This window comes from Canis aureus, chromosome X, assembly GCF_053574225.1.
Source record: "Canis aureus isolate CA01 chromosome X, VMU_Caureus_v.1.0, whole genome shotgun sequence".
Classification (NCBI taxonomy): Eukaryota; Metazoa; Chordata; class Mammalia; order Carnivora; family Canidae; genus Canis; species Canis aureus.
The window spans coordinates 4,843,464-4,860,084 of record NC_135649.1 but is presented as its reverse complement, the minus strand read 5'-3'; the positions used below and the strand labels follow the sequence as shown (position 1 = coordinate 4,860,084).

The 16,621-nt window shown below is 42.3% G+C and overlaps 1 protein-coding gene across 2 annotated transcripts in view; it reads right to left on the bottom strand.

Annotated features, from left to right (window-relative positions):
* CD99L2 (CD99 molecule like 2) overlaps positions 1 to 16,621 on the bottom strand; it is a 94,864-nt gene that overhangs the window by 38,382 nt on the left and 39,861 nt on the right. For both annotated transcript variants that reach the window (XM_077887643.1, XM_077887642.1), the window contains exon 2: positions 2,941 to 3,000. In XM_077887643.1, coding sequence (XP_077743769.1) covers positions 2,941 to 3,000 — 60 coding nt within the window. The remainder of the gene's footprint in view (positions 1 to 2,940; positions 3,001 to 16,621) is intronic.

Below are 16,621 nucleotides of genomic sequence, written 5' to 3'. Positions count from 1 at the left end.
CAACGCCCCCCTAATCAGGAAAGTAATAAATTTCCTAATTGGGGGTCTTTATACTTTGTATTCTTTTGTTTTTTTTGGGGGGGGGTCATGTTTATTTGGGGGGAGATGTTAAATGATTTCATTAAAACTGTTATTGCTAATAAACTAAGCGTATTTATTTTCTGGGGAATGCAAAAGGCCACCTGCATGTATAGGCCCCTAAGCTCTCGCCTCAAGGCATACATTAAAAAGAAACTTCTAAAGAGATCAGTAGTTTTAGGTGTATCATCTATTTTGAGTTAATTTTTGTATAATGTGTGAGGCAGGAATCGAACTTCACTCTTTTGCACCTGGATATCCAGTTGTCCCAGTCCTATTTATTAAAGAGATCATTCTTTCCCCATTGGGCAGTCTTGGCACCTTTGTCAAAAGTCACCTGGCCACAGATATATAATGGTTTATTTCTAGAATTTCAATTCTATTTCATTGAACTCTATGTCCATGCCTAGTGCCACGCTATCTCGATTACTGCAGGTCTGTAGTAAGTTCTGAATTAGAAAGTAGGAATCCTCCAACTTTTTCTTTTTTCATGATTGTTTTGGCAAATTTTGTTGTTGTTGAGAGAGAGAGCTCAAGCACGGAATAGGGGCGGGGGGTATAGAGAGGAGACAGAGAATCTTCAGCAGGCTCCGTGCTGAGCAGAGCCGGATCCCATGACCGTGAGATCATGACCTGAACTGAAATCGAGTCAGAATTTCACTGACTCGAAGAAACTGACTGAGCCACTCAGGTGCCCCAAGGCTGTTTTGGCAATTTGGGGTCCCTTGAATTCTATACGAATTTTAGGATCAGCTCGTCTGTTTCTGTAAAACTTCTAGCTGGGATTTTGACAGACATTGCTTTCAGTCTGTTGGTCAAATGAAGTAGGTAGGCATGCATTCCTCACGTATGCTTGACTTACACCAGAGACTCGGCCCCAGTCAAACCAAGAAACAATAATGGCTGATGCTCACTGAGCACTGAACTCATACCAATCCTGTGCTGAGCGCTTCACATGGGCCATCTCATCTAATCCTTACAGTAATTCCAGGAGGTAAAGCGTATTATTAGCCTCATGTAACACGCAAGGGAATGGAGGCACAGAGAAATCAGGTGACTCATCCAAGGGGACAGTAAGTCGCAGAGGCGAGATTCAGATGCGGGAAGTCTGGCTCCAGAGCCCCTGCTTTTCTCAACCCAGAATATACAGAGAGCTCACAAATCTGCAAGAAAAAGACAAGCAAACCAGCAGAAAAATGGGGAAAGGATATGAACAGATACTTCACCAAAGAGGAAAATACAAACGGCCAATAAACATATGAAATGATGCTCCATCTTACTGTGATGAGGAAAACGCATAATAAGCAATTAGGATATTTTGTCCATCGGATTGGAAAAAGGCCTTTGACTGATAAAATCTGGTGATGTGCAGATCTAAGAGAAAAGGTCCTCAACAGTATTCAGTGAATATATAAAGGCACATTCATTTTGAAACAACTTGGCACAGTCTATTAAAATATAAAATACATACACCCTTTGGCCTGGTAGTTTCACCAAACTTGTGCACAAAGGATATGGACAAGAATGTTCACTGACGCCCTGTTCGTAATCACGCAAAATGAAAGCAAATCACACGTCTGCCAGTAAGGAAATGGCAGCACTGGCCACGGCCAAAGCCATACCACTGGAATGCCAGCTCCACGAAACACAAGTTCACGTCTGAAGTATAGATATATTGATGTGGATACACAGATGATGTAGTGGGTTGAATGGTGCCCCCTCAAATATATAGCTGAGTCCTAGTCCCCAGGTGCCAGATATGTGACCCTACTTGGGAAAACAGTCTTTGCAGATGTAGTAATTCAGTTAAGGATCCTGAGATGAGATCATGCAGGATTTTCCAGGTGGGTTCTAAATCCAGCAAAAAAGAACTCCTTTGAGAGACAGAAGAGAAGACGGCAGCACACAAAGGAGGAGGCTCTATAACAATGGAGGCAGAGATCAAAGGGCGGCAGCTGTGAGCCACCAGAGCTGGGCCCAGGAAAGAAGCTTTCTGCACTCCAACCTTCCAAGGGAGTGTGGTCTAGCAGACACCCCAAAGTTTGGACCTCTGGCCTCCAGGACTGTGAGAGAATATGCTTCTGTGGGTTTAAGCCTGCCAGTGTATATACTTTGTTACAGCAGCCCTAGGAAAAGAATACAGATAGATACATTCATTCAGACCTTCAATACATATTAAATTTTAAAAAAGGTTGTGCAGTAATACATACATAACTACATTAAAAAGCCTCACGTTAAAAAAAAAAAAAGCCTCACGTTATGTAAAACAACAACAAAAACACCAAAAGATCTATGTGTATAGATGTACGTAACAGCATAGACGATCACCTGGGACCAGTATGTCCCAGACTTTGGCAGTTCCCTCCTGGGATGGGAGTGAGGTTAGTTGGATGGGGAGGGGTCACATAAAATCTTTCGGCTATACTTTCTAACATTTGCACTTAAAAAAAAAAGGTGTTTTTTTTTTTTTCAAAAAATATAAAGAGAAATTGACGACAAAGTTTAGCATTTGAGACAATACGTATAGATACCATTTTAAGAAGAGCCATTATTTTAAAAATCTAGGAGGAGAAATAAATCTCTTATTCACTTCAAAGTACCTTTTTCTGAGCTAGGGAAAGGCAGTCTTCTGAGGCCGCTGCTGGTGAAAGTGCTGTATCAGCTATTACACATTGCTTGGTATTCTTCGCAAAGGAAACAAATGTTAAATATTCAGATTTTAAGTAATGCAATTTATGACACCCATATTTTATCTGATCAATACAGATAAAACAATGTTTTCCTTGAGTGTGTATTCTGAGCGGGTGGTGCATATGAATCACTACTGTTTGCTTTTACTAGTTTATCTGATTGACTACTCACGCTTTACTGAGGAAGTTCCTTTCAATGCATCCTCCAGACGGAAATCAGAGTCCCCAGATCCTAAAAATTTAAAAGAAGATTTTAAATTAACTCCTTTTGCAGAAAACAGAATAGTATTGAAATAATTTCTTGTAATGATTTTTTTCTCTTTAGATAGTGTCATGAAGGTTAACACCACAAAAGGACATTGGTAGAAGCCATCCAAAGATATGTTGAGTTGACATACTTCTACAAACAACTTACCTCCACCAAAAACAAAACAAAACAACCGAACAGCCTTCAGTCCACTAGAAGGCTGAAGGCTCAAGTGTACAGAACACAAAATATAATCTTACAAAAGCCCTCTCCATAGTATGTAGGACTTCCACAACAAGGACTCTTGGAGTCCAAGGCTCCACTGATAATGCACCAGGTTCATTCATCCCACTACACATCTCAATGCTGCACTGCACTTTGTCAATCCAGAGTACCTGCCCCCTGACCCCAGTATCCATATCTAGACTAGTAATTCTAATTACACATAATTTAAAAGGCTCCAGGGAAAAGCTTTTCACAAGAGAATTTATTCTCAGAAGTGTACCCATATACCCAACTCTGCTTGCTTTTGAACTAGACAGCTATCATTAACCCCAGATCGGCATATACTTTCCCACAGGTGTATTTATACATTATCAATTCTTAAACCACAACGCATGTATACTGAAACTGAACAAATAGGTAAATGAGTGATGAACTGGAGAAGCCAGGCTTCTCACTGTTGGAGAGGGATATTATAGATAAGAGGAAGCTAGAATGATCTATGTAATAATGGATTAAAGTTGGGAGACCTCAGTATAAATCATGTGTAGTTTAATATACACACAGATGGTCACCTATAGAAATACTTATAGATGTGTGTATATATACACACACATACAATTATATATATATGGGCTAGTATGTGGACATATGCCTTTGCTCTCTCACCTGAGAGGGCCTAGAAGTAATAACACCCCAGCAGCGATGAAGACACCTTGCACCCAGATCTTGGTTTCTAAATAGCACTCTCCAATTAAAGAAAAACAGAACTTCTTGGAGAAATGGCTGATTCTAGGACTGAACAATAAATATAGGAGTTTGAAGCATCTTCTAGTGCCAAGAAGTATGTTTTGAAATATTAATATTGATAGGTATATTTCAAAGAGGCACAGGGCCAACTGAAAGAGCTCCCAACGGCTAAATTTAATCAAAAAGTAGTACTGGATTATAATCCAAAGTATAAAATATCCATGTGTCCACGCTGATATAAAAACATATTTAAACAAATACATAAAGGGAACAAAACAGAAGAATTCAAGTTAACTAGCTCAAGGAGATGAAACATAACTCTTTACTCCTTAAGTGTTGAATTCCTTCCAAAAGTTACAGTATGAGCAGGTAGGTGGGGGGGAGAAAGTAACTTTACAGTCGAGAAGTCTAAGATACACTACATCAGCTCAAGGTTAACAACAGTGATGGGTCACATTGATAGTCAAGATCCTTGAGATGATGGGATGAGACAGGCACTATACATGTGTGGTCTTCCTCTCAAAAAAATGTAACCCCAGTATAATCATGAGAAAAACATCAGACAAATTCCAGTCCTACAAAATATATGACTAGTACTCCTAAAAAACCAAGGTCATCAAAAACAGGAAGTCTGAGAAACTGACACAGCCTGAAGAGCCTAAGGAAAAATAATGACAAAAGGTCACTGGTACCTTGGATTGGATCCTGGAACCAAAAAAAAAAAAAAAAAAAGCAGGGGGCTTTGGATAAAAACAAAGGAAATCCAAATAGAGTATGAACTTCAGTTAATAATAGTATATCAATACCAGTTCATCAATTGTGACAAATGTGCTACACTGATGTAAAATGTTAAAAATAGGGGAAATAAAATGTGGAGCATAAGGGAACTCTCTGTACTAGCTTGGCATTGTAAACCTAAAACAAATTTTATTTTAAAAATCCATTTCCCATAGTAAAAAAAGAAAAAGAGAGAGAGATACAGGCTATAGAAGAGATAGAAAAAATATAAAACCTCTAGCTCATCCAAGAAAAAATAAAGGATCAACACCAGCAATGAAAAAAAATCAATCCAATGAAAGTCACCAAACAGAAAAAAAAAAGAAACATGTTAAACAGAAAACATGAACTTTAATACAAGAATATGTACAATTATATCAGTAAAAAAATGATTATAAAGATGGTCAATCTCCTACCAAAAGATAAATGGAATAAAAAGATAACTATATGCTGTTGGCAAGATATACACCTAAAACAAAATAACCACCACCCACAAAAGATAGAATGTAATAGAGAAATATGTAACCAGGTAAAGGTTAACAGGAAAGAAACAGATGTGGCAGTATTAGTATGACAAAGTAGAACTCAAGCTCCCAACCCCCAAATAGGAAAAGTGCAATATTTTATAAAGCATATAATCCACCAAGAAAATAAGTCATACCACTTAATAACCTAGCTTCTAAAATTCTGAAGTAGACTTTTGCTTTTTGCTATGATGGAGTAATCGGTATCAGATCAGCCCTCCCATCATAAACACTATCAAATAGACAAAACATGAGCCAGCAGCTTTCAGCACTGAACAACAATCCCAGAGATCAAGGAAATTGCGACAGCTAAATCCAACAGGTGATCCTGGATTGGATCCTGAACCTATAAAACGGCATTACTGGGAAACTCAGTGAAATTTGAGAGGTCTATTGACCAGATGGTAATACTGGGTCACTGTCAAACTCCCAATCTTGATGAATTTACTGTGCTCAGGGAAGAAAGTGTCCTTGTTTTTAGGAAATGCACACTCAAGTAATAATGAGCATCATGCTTGCGACTGAGTCTGAAATAATTCTGATAAAATATTCAGACACACCTATAGACACCAGTACAAATGCGATACAACTGGGAAATCTGGGTGAACAGTAAATGGGAATTCCTTGTATTGGACATTATTGTGACAACTGGTGAAACTTGAATTGGGTCTAACGATAAAACGGTAGTAATTTATCAACATTAATTTCCTGATTCAGATGGTTATGCTGAGGATATATAAAAGGATGTCTTCATTTGAAGGAAACCTGCCCTAAAGTTATTTGTCAATGTGGGGGGTGTGTGATAGAACATCAGGTAAGCAACTTACTCTCAGGCGATTTGGTGGTGCTGGTGGAGGGAGTTCCTTATACTATACTTGCAAGTCTCATGTAGGTTTGTAATTATTTCAACATTTAAAAATTTTAAATTATTTAAATATGCATCTCTCTCAATTCAGCAACTGCACTTTTAGGTACCTGTTACAGAAAAATACTTGTACACGTGCCCATAGAGATATGTAAAAGGTTGTTCACAACGGTACTGCTTAAAATAGCAAAAATAATGGAAATGGACCAAGCGTTCCTCAACGAAGAATTAAATAAAACATAGTTCTTCAATACAATGAAAGGTTATATAGCTGTTTAAAAGAACAGGATACTGGGACACCTGGGTGGCTCAGCGGTTGAGCGTCTGCCTTCGGCTCAGGGCATGATCCCGGGATCCGGGATCGAGTCCCACATCGGGCTCCTTGCATGAAGCCTGCTTCTCCCTCTGCCTGTGTTCTCTGTCTCTCTCTCATTGTCTCTCATGAATAAATAAATAAATAAAATATTTAAAAAAAGAACAGGATACTCTCTGTGAACTAGGAATAGAAGAGAACTTCCTCAATTTGAAAAAGAATACCTGCAAAAAATCTACAGCTAACACCACACTTGATGACAAGAAACTAAAGCTTTCCTTCCAAGATCAGAAACAAGGCAATAATGTCCCTGTTCACCGCTGCTTTTCAACATCATAGTGGAAGTTGTAGCTACTGCAACAAGACAAGGAAGAAAAAAAGATATACTGATTGAGAAGGAAGAAATAAAAACCGTCTTTGTTGAAGAGAACATGATCATCTATGTAAATAATCCAAAAGGATTCACCAAAAAAAAAAAAAAAACTCCTTATACTCCTGAAACTAAGAAGTGACTACACTGAGGTTGGTGGATACAAGGTTAGTCACTTTCCTATATGTCAACAACGAACAAGTGGAAATTTTAAATTAAAACACACCACCATTTATATCAGCAGCCCCCCAAAAGAAATACCTGGTATAAATCTAACAAAATATGCATAAGATCTATATGAATCAAGTTACAAAATGGTCATGAAAGAAATCAAAGGAGGATTAAATGGAAAGATAATCCATGTTCATGGACAGAAAGACGCAATACTGCCAACATGTCGGTTTCCCAACTTGACTTATAGATTCAATGCAATCACAATCAAAATGTCAGCAAGTTATTTTGTAGATACTGAGAAACTAACTGAAAAGTTTATACAGAGAGGACAAAGACCCCAAATAGCCAATGTAATATTGAAGGAAAAGAACAAGGTGGGAGGACTGACACTACCCAACCTCAAGACTTATTATAAAGTTACAGTAACTGGGATCCCTGGGTGGCGCAGGGGTTTGGCGCCTGTCTTTGGCCCGGGGCGCGATCTTGGAGACCCGGGATCGAATCCCGCATCGGGCTCCCAATGCGTGAAGCCTGCTTCTCCCTCTGCCTGTGTATCTGCCTCTCTCTCTCTCTCTCTCTGTGACTATCATAAATAAATAAAAATTTAAAAAAATATTAAAAAAAGTTACAGTAACCAAGACAGTGTGGTATCAGCAAAAGAGACAAACAAATCAATGGAACAGAACAGAGAGCCCAAAAGTAGATCCATATAAATATAGTCAACTGTCCTTTTACAAGGGAGAAAAAGCAACACAACAGAGAAAATAGTCTCTTCAACGAATGGAGCCAGAACAACTGGACAACCACTTGCAAAAATAACAACAACAACGAAGAAGAAGAAAAAGAAGAATCTAGACATAGATTTTACATCCTTCACAAACATTAACTCAAAGTGGATCACAGTCTTAAATATAAAATACAAAACGATAAAAACTCCTAAAAGCAACAGAGGAGAAATCCTACATGACTTGAGTTTGGCAATAGCTTTTCAGATGTAACACCAAAAACATGAACCATGGAAAAACTTGATAGGCTAGACTTCATTAAAGTTAAGAACTTCTGCTCTGTGAAAAACACTGTCAAGAGAACGAACAGACAAGCCAGGCTGGGAGAAAATATTTGCAAAAGACACATCTGATAAAGAACCATTATCCAAAATATACAAAGAATGCTTAAAACTTAATGACAAACAACCTGATTTAAAAATGGGCCACATCCCAGGTACTTCTGGGGCCTCATCATCCCCTGCAGACCGAGGATCCAGGCCCATGTATGTGGTTCTGAAGACTTTTCCAAAGACTTTTCCAGATGGCCAACATGCACATGAAAAGATGCTCAATATCAGTGATCATCAGAGAAATGCAAATCAAAACTGCAATGAGATCACCTCACACCTGGTATCAAAAAGACTAATTGTTGATAAGAATATGGAGAAAAGGGGGGCGCCTGGGTGGTTCAGTCAGTTAAGCATCTGCTTTCAGCTCAGATCATGATCCTGGGCTTCTGGGATCTCTCTGCTTAGCAGGGAGTCTGCTTCTCCTTCTCTGCTGCTCCGCCCTCTTGTGCTCTCTCTCTCTCTCTCTCTCTCTCTCTCTCAAATAAATAATCTTTAAAAAAAAAAAGAAGAAGATGGAGGAAAGGGCACCCTTGTGCACTGTCAGTGGGAAAGTAAATTGGTACAGCCAATACAGAAAAGAGTATGGAGGATCCTTAACAAATGAAAACCAGAATTACTGTGATCCAGTGATCTCACTTCTGGGTACACATCCAAATGAAAGGAAATCACTATCTCAAAGAGATCTCTGCACCCCATGTTCATTGCAGCATTATTCATAGTAGCCAAACATGGAAACTACCTAAGTGTCCGTTGATGGATAAGTGGACAAAGACACACACACATATAGGAATATCATTCAGCCATGAAAAGGGAAATCCTGCCTTTTAAAACGAATGTATGGACCTCGAGGGCATCACACTAAGAGAAATAAGACGTAAAAAGGCAAATACTATATGATGCCACTTATAAAGGGTAGTCAGACTAGTCAAATTGACAGAATGGAATGGAATATTATTCAGCCATCAAAAAGAATGAACTCTTGCCATTTGCAACAACATGGATGGACCCAGAGGGTATAATGTTAAGTGAAATAAGTCAGAGAAAGGTAAATACTGTATGATTTCACTTATATGTGGAATTTAATGAACAAATGAACCAAGGAGGAGGGGAAAAAACAAAACAAAAAAAAAACCAGACTCTTAAATATAGAGAAATGGTAGCTGCCAGACAGGACAGGGGGGTGGGGAAGGGGGCAGATGGTGGAAATAGGTGGAGGGGATGAAGAGTGCACTTATGGGGATGAACGCTGAGTAACATATAGAGCTGTGGAATCATTATAACCTGTAACTAACATAACACTGTATGTTAATTATACTTGGGGAAAAAAACAACAATAAGCTACCTCTACACACCTATGAGATTGGTCAAAATTGCAGACACCACCAAGTGCTGGCAAGGATGTAGAACAAAAGGAGATCTCATTAATTACTGGTGGGAATGTCAAATGGTACAATCACTTTGTAACATTTGAATGGATTTTTAAAAATTATTTTAAATGATTTTTTCAATTATTTATTTATTCATGAGAGACATAGACAGAGCGAGAAGCAGACTCCCTGCAAAAAGCCTGATGAAGGACTCAATCCTAGGACCCTGGGACCACGACCTGAGCCGAAGGCATACACTCAACCACTGAGCCACCCAGGTGCCCTGGATTCTTTTTTTTTTTTTTAATTTTTAAAAATTTAAATGGTAATTTGCCAACATATCATACATAAATAGTTTCAGATGTAGTTTTCAAGGATTTTTGTGGTTTCTAACAAAACTAAACATATATTCCATACAAGCCAGCGATTATACTCCTTGGTATTTACCCAAAGGACTTAAAAACTGATGGCCACACAACACCACACAGGTGTTTACAATTTCTTTATTCATAACTGGCAAAACTTGGAAGCAACCAAGATTCCTCTAGTGGATGAACAGATAAACTGTGGGACATCCAGACAATGGAATATTCTTTCATGCTTTAAAAAAAAAAAAAAAGAAAAGAAAAGCTATCAAGCCATGAGAAGACAAAGGAACTTTTAACGCATATTACTAAGTGAAAGAGGCCAACCATAAAAGTGACAAACTGTAGGATTCCAACTATATAACATTCTGGAAAGATAAAACCATGTTCTGTAGGATACTCTGATGGTAGATAGACATCAGTATAAATTTGTATAAACCCAGAGAATATACAATACCAAGAGCGAACCCTGAAGTGTGGACTTTGGGTGATAATAGTGTTTCAATATAAGTCAATTGTAATCAATGTACCTCTTGATTGGTGAGGGTGTTGATAAGAAGGGACCTACGCATGTGTAGGGGAAGGCAGTATATGAGAAAACTCTACCTTCTGCTCAATATTGCCGTGAACCTCAAACTGCTATAAAAAAATGAAGTCTATTAAAAAGAATGAGAATAAGGGTCGGGGCGAAGGAGCACTGTATTATTCATTTAAAGTCTTCTCTAACTTGTTTTGAATCAGGTACAGGTTATTTCTCATGACACTTTAAAAGTTCTGTATCAACCCCTCCAAAATCAAAAGCCACTCCTTTCACTGGGTCTTCCTTCAAAACTCTACCCCCTACTTTGTCACCCAAGAATTGCAAGCATATGTTCATTCTTCCATAACATCTTGCACAATAATGTTTTGGGCCTCAGCCAATCCCCTACTGTCTGCCGATACAACCTGCTATAGGTCACCAAGAGTTAAGGGCCATAGAACACAGTTTTGCAGTATTTATTAAACCCTCATTGACCTTGGATTCAATGGACCCAAACCATCTGTGGACAAAACCATTCAGCAACAATCTGCATCCAGAGCTAATTAAGACTTCTTCAGAGCCTACAATGAAGCACGGCTGCCAAAACCAAGATGGGGACAAATATTCTCGTGAGAGACCCCATACTTCAAGTGGTCTAAAATTGGGTCGTGTTCTATACCTTTTGTATGCAATCTATAACAACTCAATTTGGGTGCAGGCAGATAGGAATCTTCCATGTTAATGACAGTGACTCACTCTCTGGCCCCAGGCACACATTAGAAAGTGGCTGATTCATTGCAGGTTAAATTAACAAGCCCCAAATCACTGTGCCTTGGGGGTGGGGGTGGCAGTGTTCAAGTATTCAGCAGAAAAGTTGCCTCATTCCTCTGCAGAGGACCACAAAGAATTTCTTTTAATGGAAAAGGGCACGTAGTGAGCTCGTGCCACCTGTCTGAAAATGTCCTTTCACATGAGGCAGAAATTTTGGAAATGCCAGCCATGGACTTGTACATGCCCTTAAGAAGATCCAGTTGATAAACAAAGTGCTGGTTCTACCCACAGACACCCTAGCAGCCTGCGTCTGTCCCAAAGCAGATTTGTCCCTTTGGGAGGAAACACAAACTTGATCTCCTATTACAACTTGACCCACCGTGACTGGTATCTAAAGCTAAGGTGCATTTTATTAAGGGCTGTAAAACAAGACACGCCAGGCCCTTGTTAGAGAACCTCACTGTGACCTGGCTGGGATCCAGCACCTGCCAAAACCTTGATTGAAATGTCTGATCCATGAGAGCGCCCCAACTTGATGTGCCCCCTAGTAGCCTTTCATTTGGGTTTGATGAATTAATCACTCCCTCCCCTTGTCCTCTTACCTGTTCCACTTAGCTCCTTCTGAAAGCACACCCATCCCAGTTACAGGTTTCCTTTTTTTTTTTTTTTTTTTTTTGCCTTTTTAGGGGTGGGGGAGGGTCAGAGGGCGAAAGGGAGAGAAACCCAAGCAGACTCTGCACGGACACCAGGGCTCGACCTCACAACCCTGAGACCATGACGTGAGCCAAAATAAAGTCAGATGCTCAACGGACTGAGCCACCCAGGCGCCCTGATGTTTGTCCTTTCTGGTCAACACGGTAGCCACTAGCCACATCTGGCTGTGTCAATTCAAATTCAATAAAAACTTTAAAGTGCAGTTCCTTAGCCACACTAGCCGCATTCCAAGTGCTCAGGAGCCATGTGTGGCTGGCGGCCGCGGTGTCGGACAGCGCCAAAGAACATCTCCTCCATCACGGAAAGTTCCACTGGACAGCGCTGCTCCAGACACTGAGCTGCCTGAAGCAGGGACTTGGACTTGGTCATCGCCATGCAGATGCCAAACAGGCCTGACAGCAAGGAGGCACGCCCTGCAAGTGCGTTCGCTGTGATCATCCAGACTTGGTCTCGGTGCTGCGAGAGTACCTTTGATCTGTTCCCACAGAATCACCCGTAGAGAGGACCTGTTAGTGCTTCGTGACAAATCCATTTGGCTTTCATGCCAAGAGCAAAGGCCTCCCTGCAGGGGACCGTGTCTGCTCCCTGCTGGATTAGGGGACTGCAGAGGCAGCCTGGAGCCCTGGCTGCCAAAGATTTCGGACATGAAGTCACAGCTCCCCCAGGGAAATGGGTGCCTCTTAAGTGCCCAGCCACACCTGTCCCCCTGCTCTCTAAGAATGGTTTCTCGGGGGATCCCTGGGTGGCTCAGCAGTTTAGCGATTGCCTTTGGCCCAGGGTGTGATCCGAGAGACCCGGGATCGAGTCCCACATCAGGCTCCCTGCATGGAGCCTGCTTCTCCTTCTGCCTGTATCTCTGCCTGCCTCTCTCTCTCTCTCTCTCTCATAAATAAAATCTTTATTTAAAAAAAAAAGGATGGTTTCTCTTCTTTTTCCTTTTTACACATAAGCAGCTTGCAATTTGGGAAAGGACTCAGTACAAATTGTAAATGAGTACCACATAAACTGCTTTGGTTTTCAGATTTTAAATGCTTGACCTCCTTTTTCTGTGGACGAGGAAGATCACAAGGAACGTCTGACTCTGGTCTATCAGGGATGCGTCATCTCAGGCCTTTGCATTTGTCGGAATGATGCTTCCACAGACACCCATGCTACACTTGCGTTTGTCCTAGAAAGTCAGGACAACGCCCACCTGGCCAGCACCGGGCCAGCACCTGCATCTGTACCACAACTCCAAAAGAACGGAGCTACTTATCAAAGAGGAAACTGAGTCAGCAGTGAGGCCAGTGACAAAATGCAGGGAAGACCCGCTAGACGACGCACCAGACTCAAACATGGACCTGAGAGGTGAAACCAAGACCCAGTAAACAGAACTATGGCACAAGCCCCTTGATCACCTGGGTTCGGAAAGAAGACTAAAATCCATCCCAGTAGATGGAGCCTACTGAGGAGGGGCTGGGGGGGTACAGCTTGATTTAACGGGAAACAAGCCATGGAATAAGGATGCTCCACGTTCATACGAAAAAGACCTCATCTGATGTGGCTGCTTGTAGATTCCCCGGCCCCGCCCCGGGGGTGCCGCTGGGGCTGTGAGTGCCAAAAGGAAAACCTGCAGGTCGGGGGGCTGGGGGAGCAACTTCATACCCCCCTGCTGCCTACCATGGAAACATCCCTGAAAAAAACTGCTTGTGGGAAATCTATGCGACAAACTCACCGCCACGCATGGCCCATTTCACAAATGTCTCTGCTGAAAGTCATTTCTCTCCCTGACCCAAACAAGTAGGCACCCCTCTCTCAACTTCATGCTAGGGAGGGTGAGGGCACACCCAAAATGCAAAGTGAGGCTAGTCCCTGATTTCCCTGAATTTCTGCACCGCCTCAATCTAGATTCAAACACCTCTGTCTCGAGAAATTTATGCTTTTACACCTCGAAGCACGCTGAGTAATTAATATCTTCTGGGCTAGCTAAGCACTGCAGCGTTGCAAAGGAACGTGAAAATGGTTTCCCTCTTATTCTGATTGCTAAATGGATTTAGCTATTGCCACCTGAGCTCCCACTAGTTTCATGAATAAATTTAAAGCACTCCCAGGGAGGACAATAGGGATGGGAAGGCAGTAGAGTTCACCAGAAGGCAGGGACTGGCTTTTAGTCCAAAGCAGCCACTACCCATACATCTGCAGGGTGTAACCCAGACAGCTCATTTCAGGTCCTCACAGGCACACCTTGCTCCAGGTCCTGATGTAAATGGGGAACTTGGTAAGTAGGGTGCTAGCCAAAAGTCTGTTTACGTATCTCCAGGAAGCATCTGAGTGTCCTGTGTACATGGCAAGCAGCTTGATTTAGAATGTGGAAGGAGTTTTTTTTTTTTTTTCACAAATTGCTTAAGTGACTTTGCTGATTTACTTTTTTTTAAGATTTTATTTTTATTTATTCATGAGAGACCCACAGAGAGAGAGGTAGAGACACAGGCAGAGGGAAAAGCAGGCCCCCTGTGGGAAGCCTGATGCGGAACTCAATCTCAGGGTAATAACCCAAGCCAAAGGCTGACGCTCAACCACTGAGCCACCCAGGTGCCCCTACTTTGCTGGTTTAAAGGACAGTCTCCGGGGGTACCTAGGTGGTGCAGTCAGTTAAGCATGTGACTTTTTTTTTAAAGATTTTATTTATTTATTCATAAAAGACACAGAGAGAAAGGCAGAGACACAGGTAGAGGGAGAAGCAGGCTCCATGTAGGGAGCCCGATGTGGGACTCGATCCCGGGACCCCAGGATCACACCGTGGGCTGAAGGTAGGTGCTCAACCGCTGAGCCACCCAGGGGTCCCAATCATGGGACTCTTGATTTCAGCTCAAATCTGATCTCAAATCCTGGGAGAGGGCCCTGCTTCGAGCTCTGCGCTCAGTGGGGAGTCTGCTTGAAGATTCTCTCCCGTCGCCTCTCCCTCCCCCAAATAAATAAATAAATCCTAACAAAAAAATAAATGACATTCTCATTCCACCCAGGGGTCCCAAGCATGGGACTCTTGATTTCAGCTCAAATCTGATCTCAAATCCTGGGAGAGGGCCCTGCTTCGAGCTCTGCGCTCAGTGGGGAGTCTGCTTGAAGATTCTCTCCCTTCGCCTCTCCCTCCCCCAAATAAATAAATAAATCCTAACAAAAAAATAAAGGACATTCTCATTCCACCTTTCCCCACGGGAAGGTAGAGGTCTGTGATGGCTGTTGTGAGAGAATCCCAAAGGTGCCTGGAACACCCACGAGGGCAATCTTTTCCAGAGCTAGGGCACTCCTCAGCCAAAGAAAAACATGGAGTGGGGCACAGGAGGGGGGGAATAGGGACAAACTGCCAATAAGTGTGGGGTTTCTTTCTGGGGGAGTGGAAATATCGTGCAGTCAGAGAGCGGTGAGTATGCCAAGAACCATGCAACTGTAGACTTAAAAATGGCAAATTGTAGGTTATGTGAACAACATCTGAAAAAAAGAGGCAGGAGCTGTCTCTGGGTACTGTCGCCAGTACTCAGCCCTGCCAGGGGGCAGCCCGGGACAGACTTCAGGGATCAGATGCTGCCCTAGCAGGTGGGAACCTGAGGGCCCCAGCACTTCATCGTTCGGTCACAGAAACAGAAGCCAGACCCTGGAGCCAGAAGCTGCACTGCCTTGTAACAGCTCTGTCACTCGCTGGGCAGGGACCCCGGAGCATTCACTTGATGCCACAGAAGTGACCTGGCCCCCATACAGAAAACGGAGGTGTCATCCCCGATTGCTCAATCTCCCGATGGAACAAGGGGGATGACATGACAGAAATAAAGCCTCCCTGGGCAAGTGCCACCATCATGTGCCAGGAAGCTTGGGTCTTAGGATAGCCCTAGGACAAGAGGAACACTGCTCTCAGGGCCACGGTTTTGTTTTGTTTAAGATTTTATTTATTTTTAGAGCGTGAGTGAGTGTAGGAAGAGGGGCGGAGGGAGAGGGAGAGAATCTTAAGCAGACCCTGTGCTGGGCGTGGACCCTGATCACACGACTCTGAGACCATGACCTGAGCCGAAATCAAGAGTCGGATGTTTAAGGGACAGAGCCCCCTGGGCGCTCCAGGGCAGTGCAAGATACTAAGTGCCTTGCTAAGAGTGACACTGCTGGGGTCACGTCGAAAAGTGGAGCCTGGGGCGCCTGGGTGGCTCAGTGGTTGAGTGTCTGCCTTTGACTCAGGGCGTGATCCCAGGGTCCTGGGATCGAGTCCCACATCGGGCTCCCCACAGGGAGCCTGCTTCTCCCTCTGCCTGTGTCTCTGCCTCTGTCTCTCTCATGAATAAATGAATAAAAATCTTGAAAAAACAAAAAACCAGAAAAGTGGAGCCCAACTCTGGTCCAAGGCTATTCCAAGACAACATGTGAGGATATTAGTACTGATGACCAGCTTTGGAGCCAAACAACCTGGGACCTGAGGTTCCAGCTCTGCCACTCACTAGCAGAAAAACCCTGGGCAAGAGATGGCTTTGTGCCTCAGTCTCCTCATCTGTAAAATGGAGATAACACCAGACTCCACTGCAGTTAAGCTGATATGAAGCTTAAACCAGTCGCGATACAGAACATGATTAGCACAGTATCTGACACACACGAATCTGTCAAGTATTAGCTGTAATTGTTGGTTTTTAATAATAAATTTATTTTTATTGCTGTTCAATTTGCCAACATACAGAATAACACCCAGTGCTCATCCCATCAAGTGCCCCCCCTCAGTGCCCATCACCCATTCACCCCCA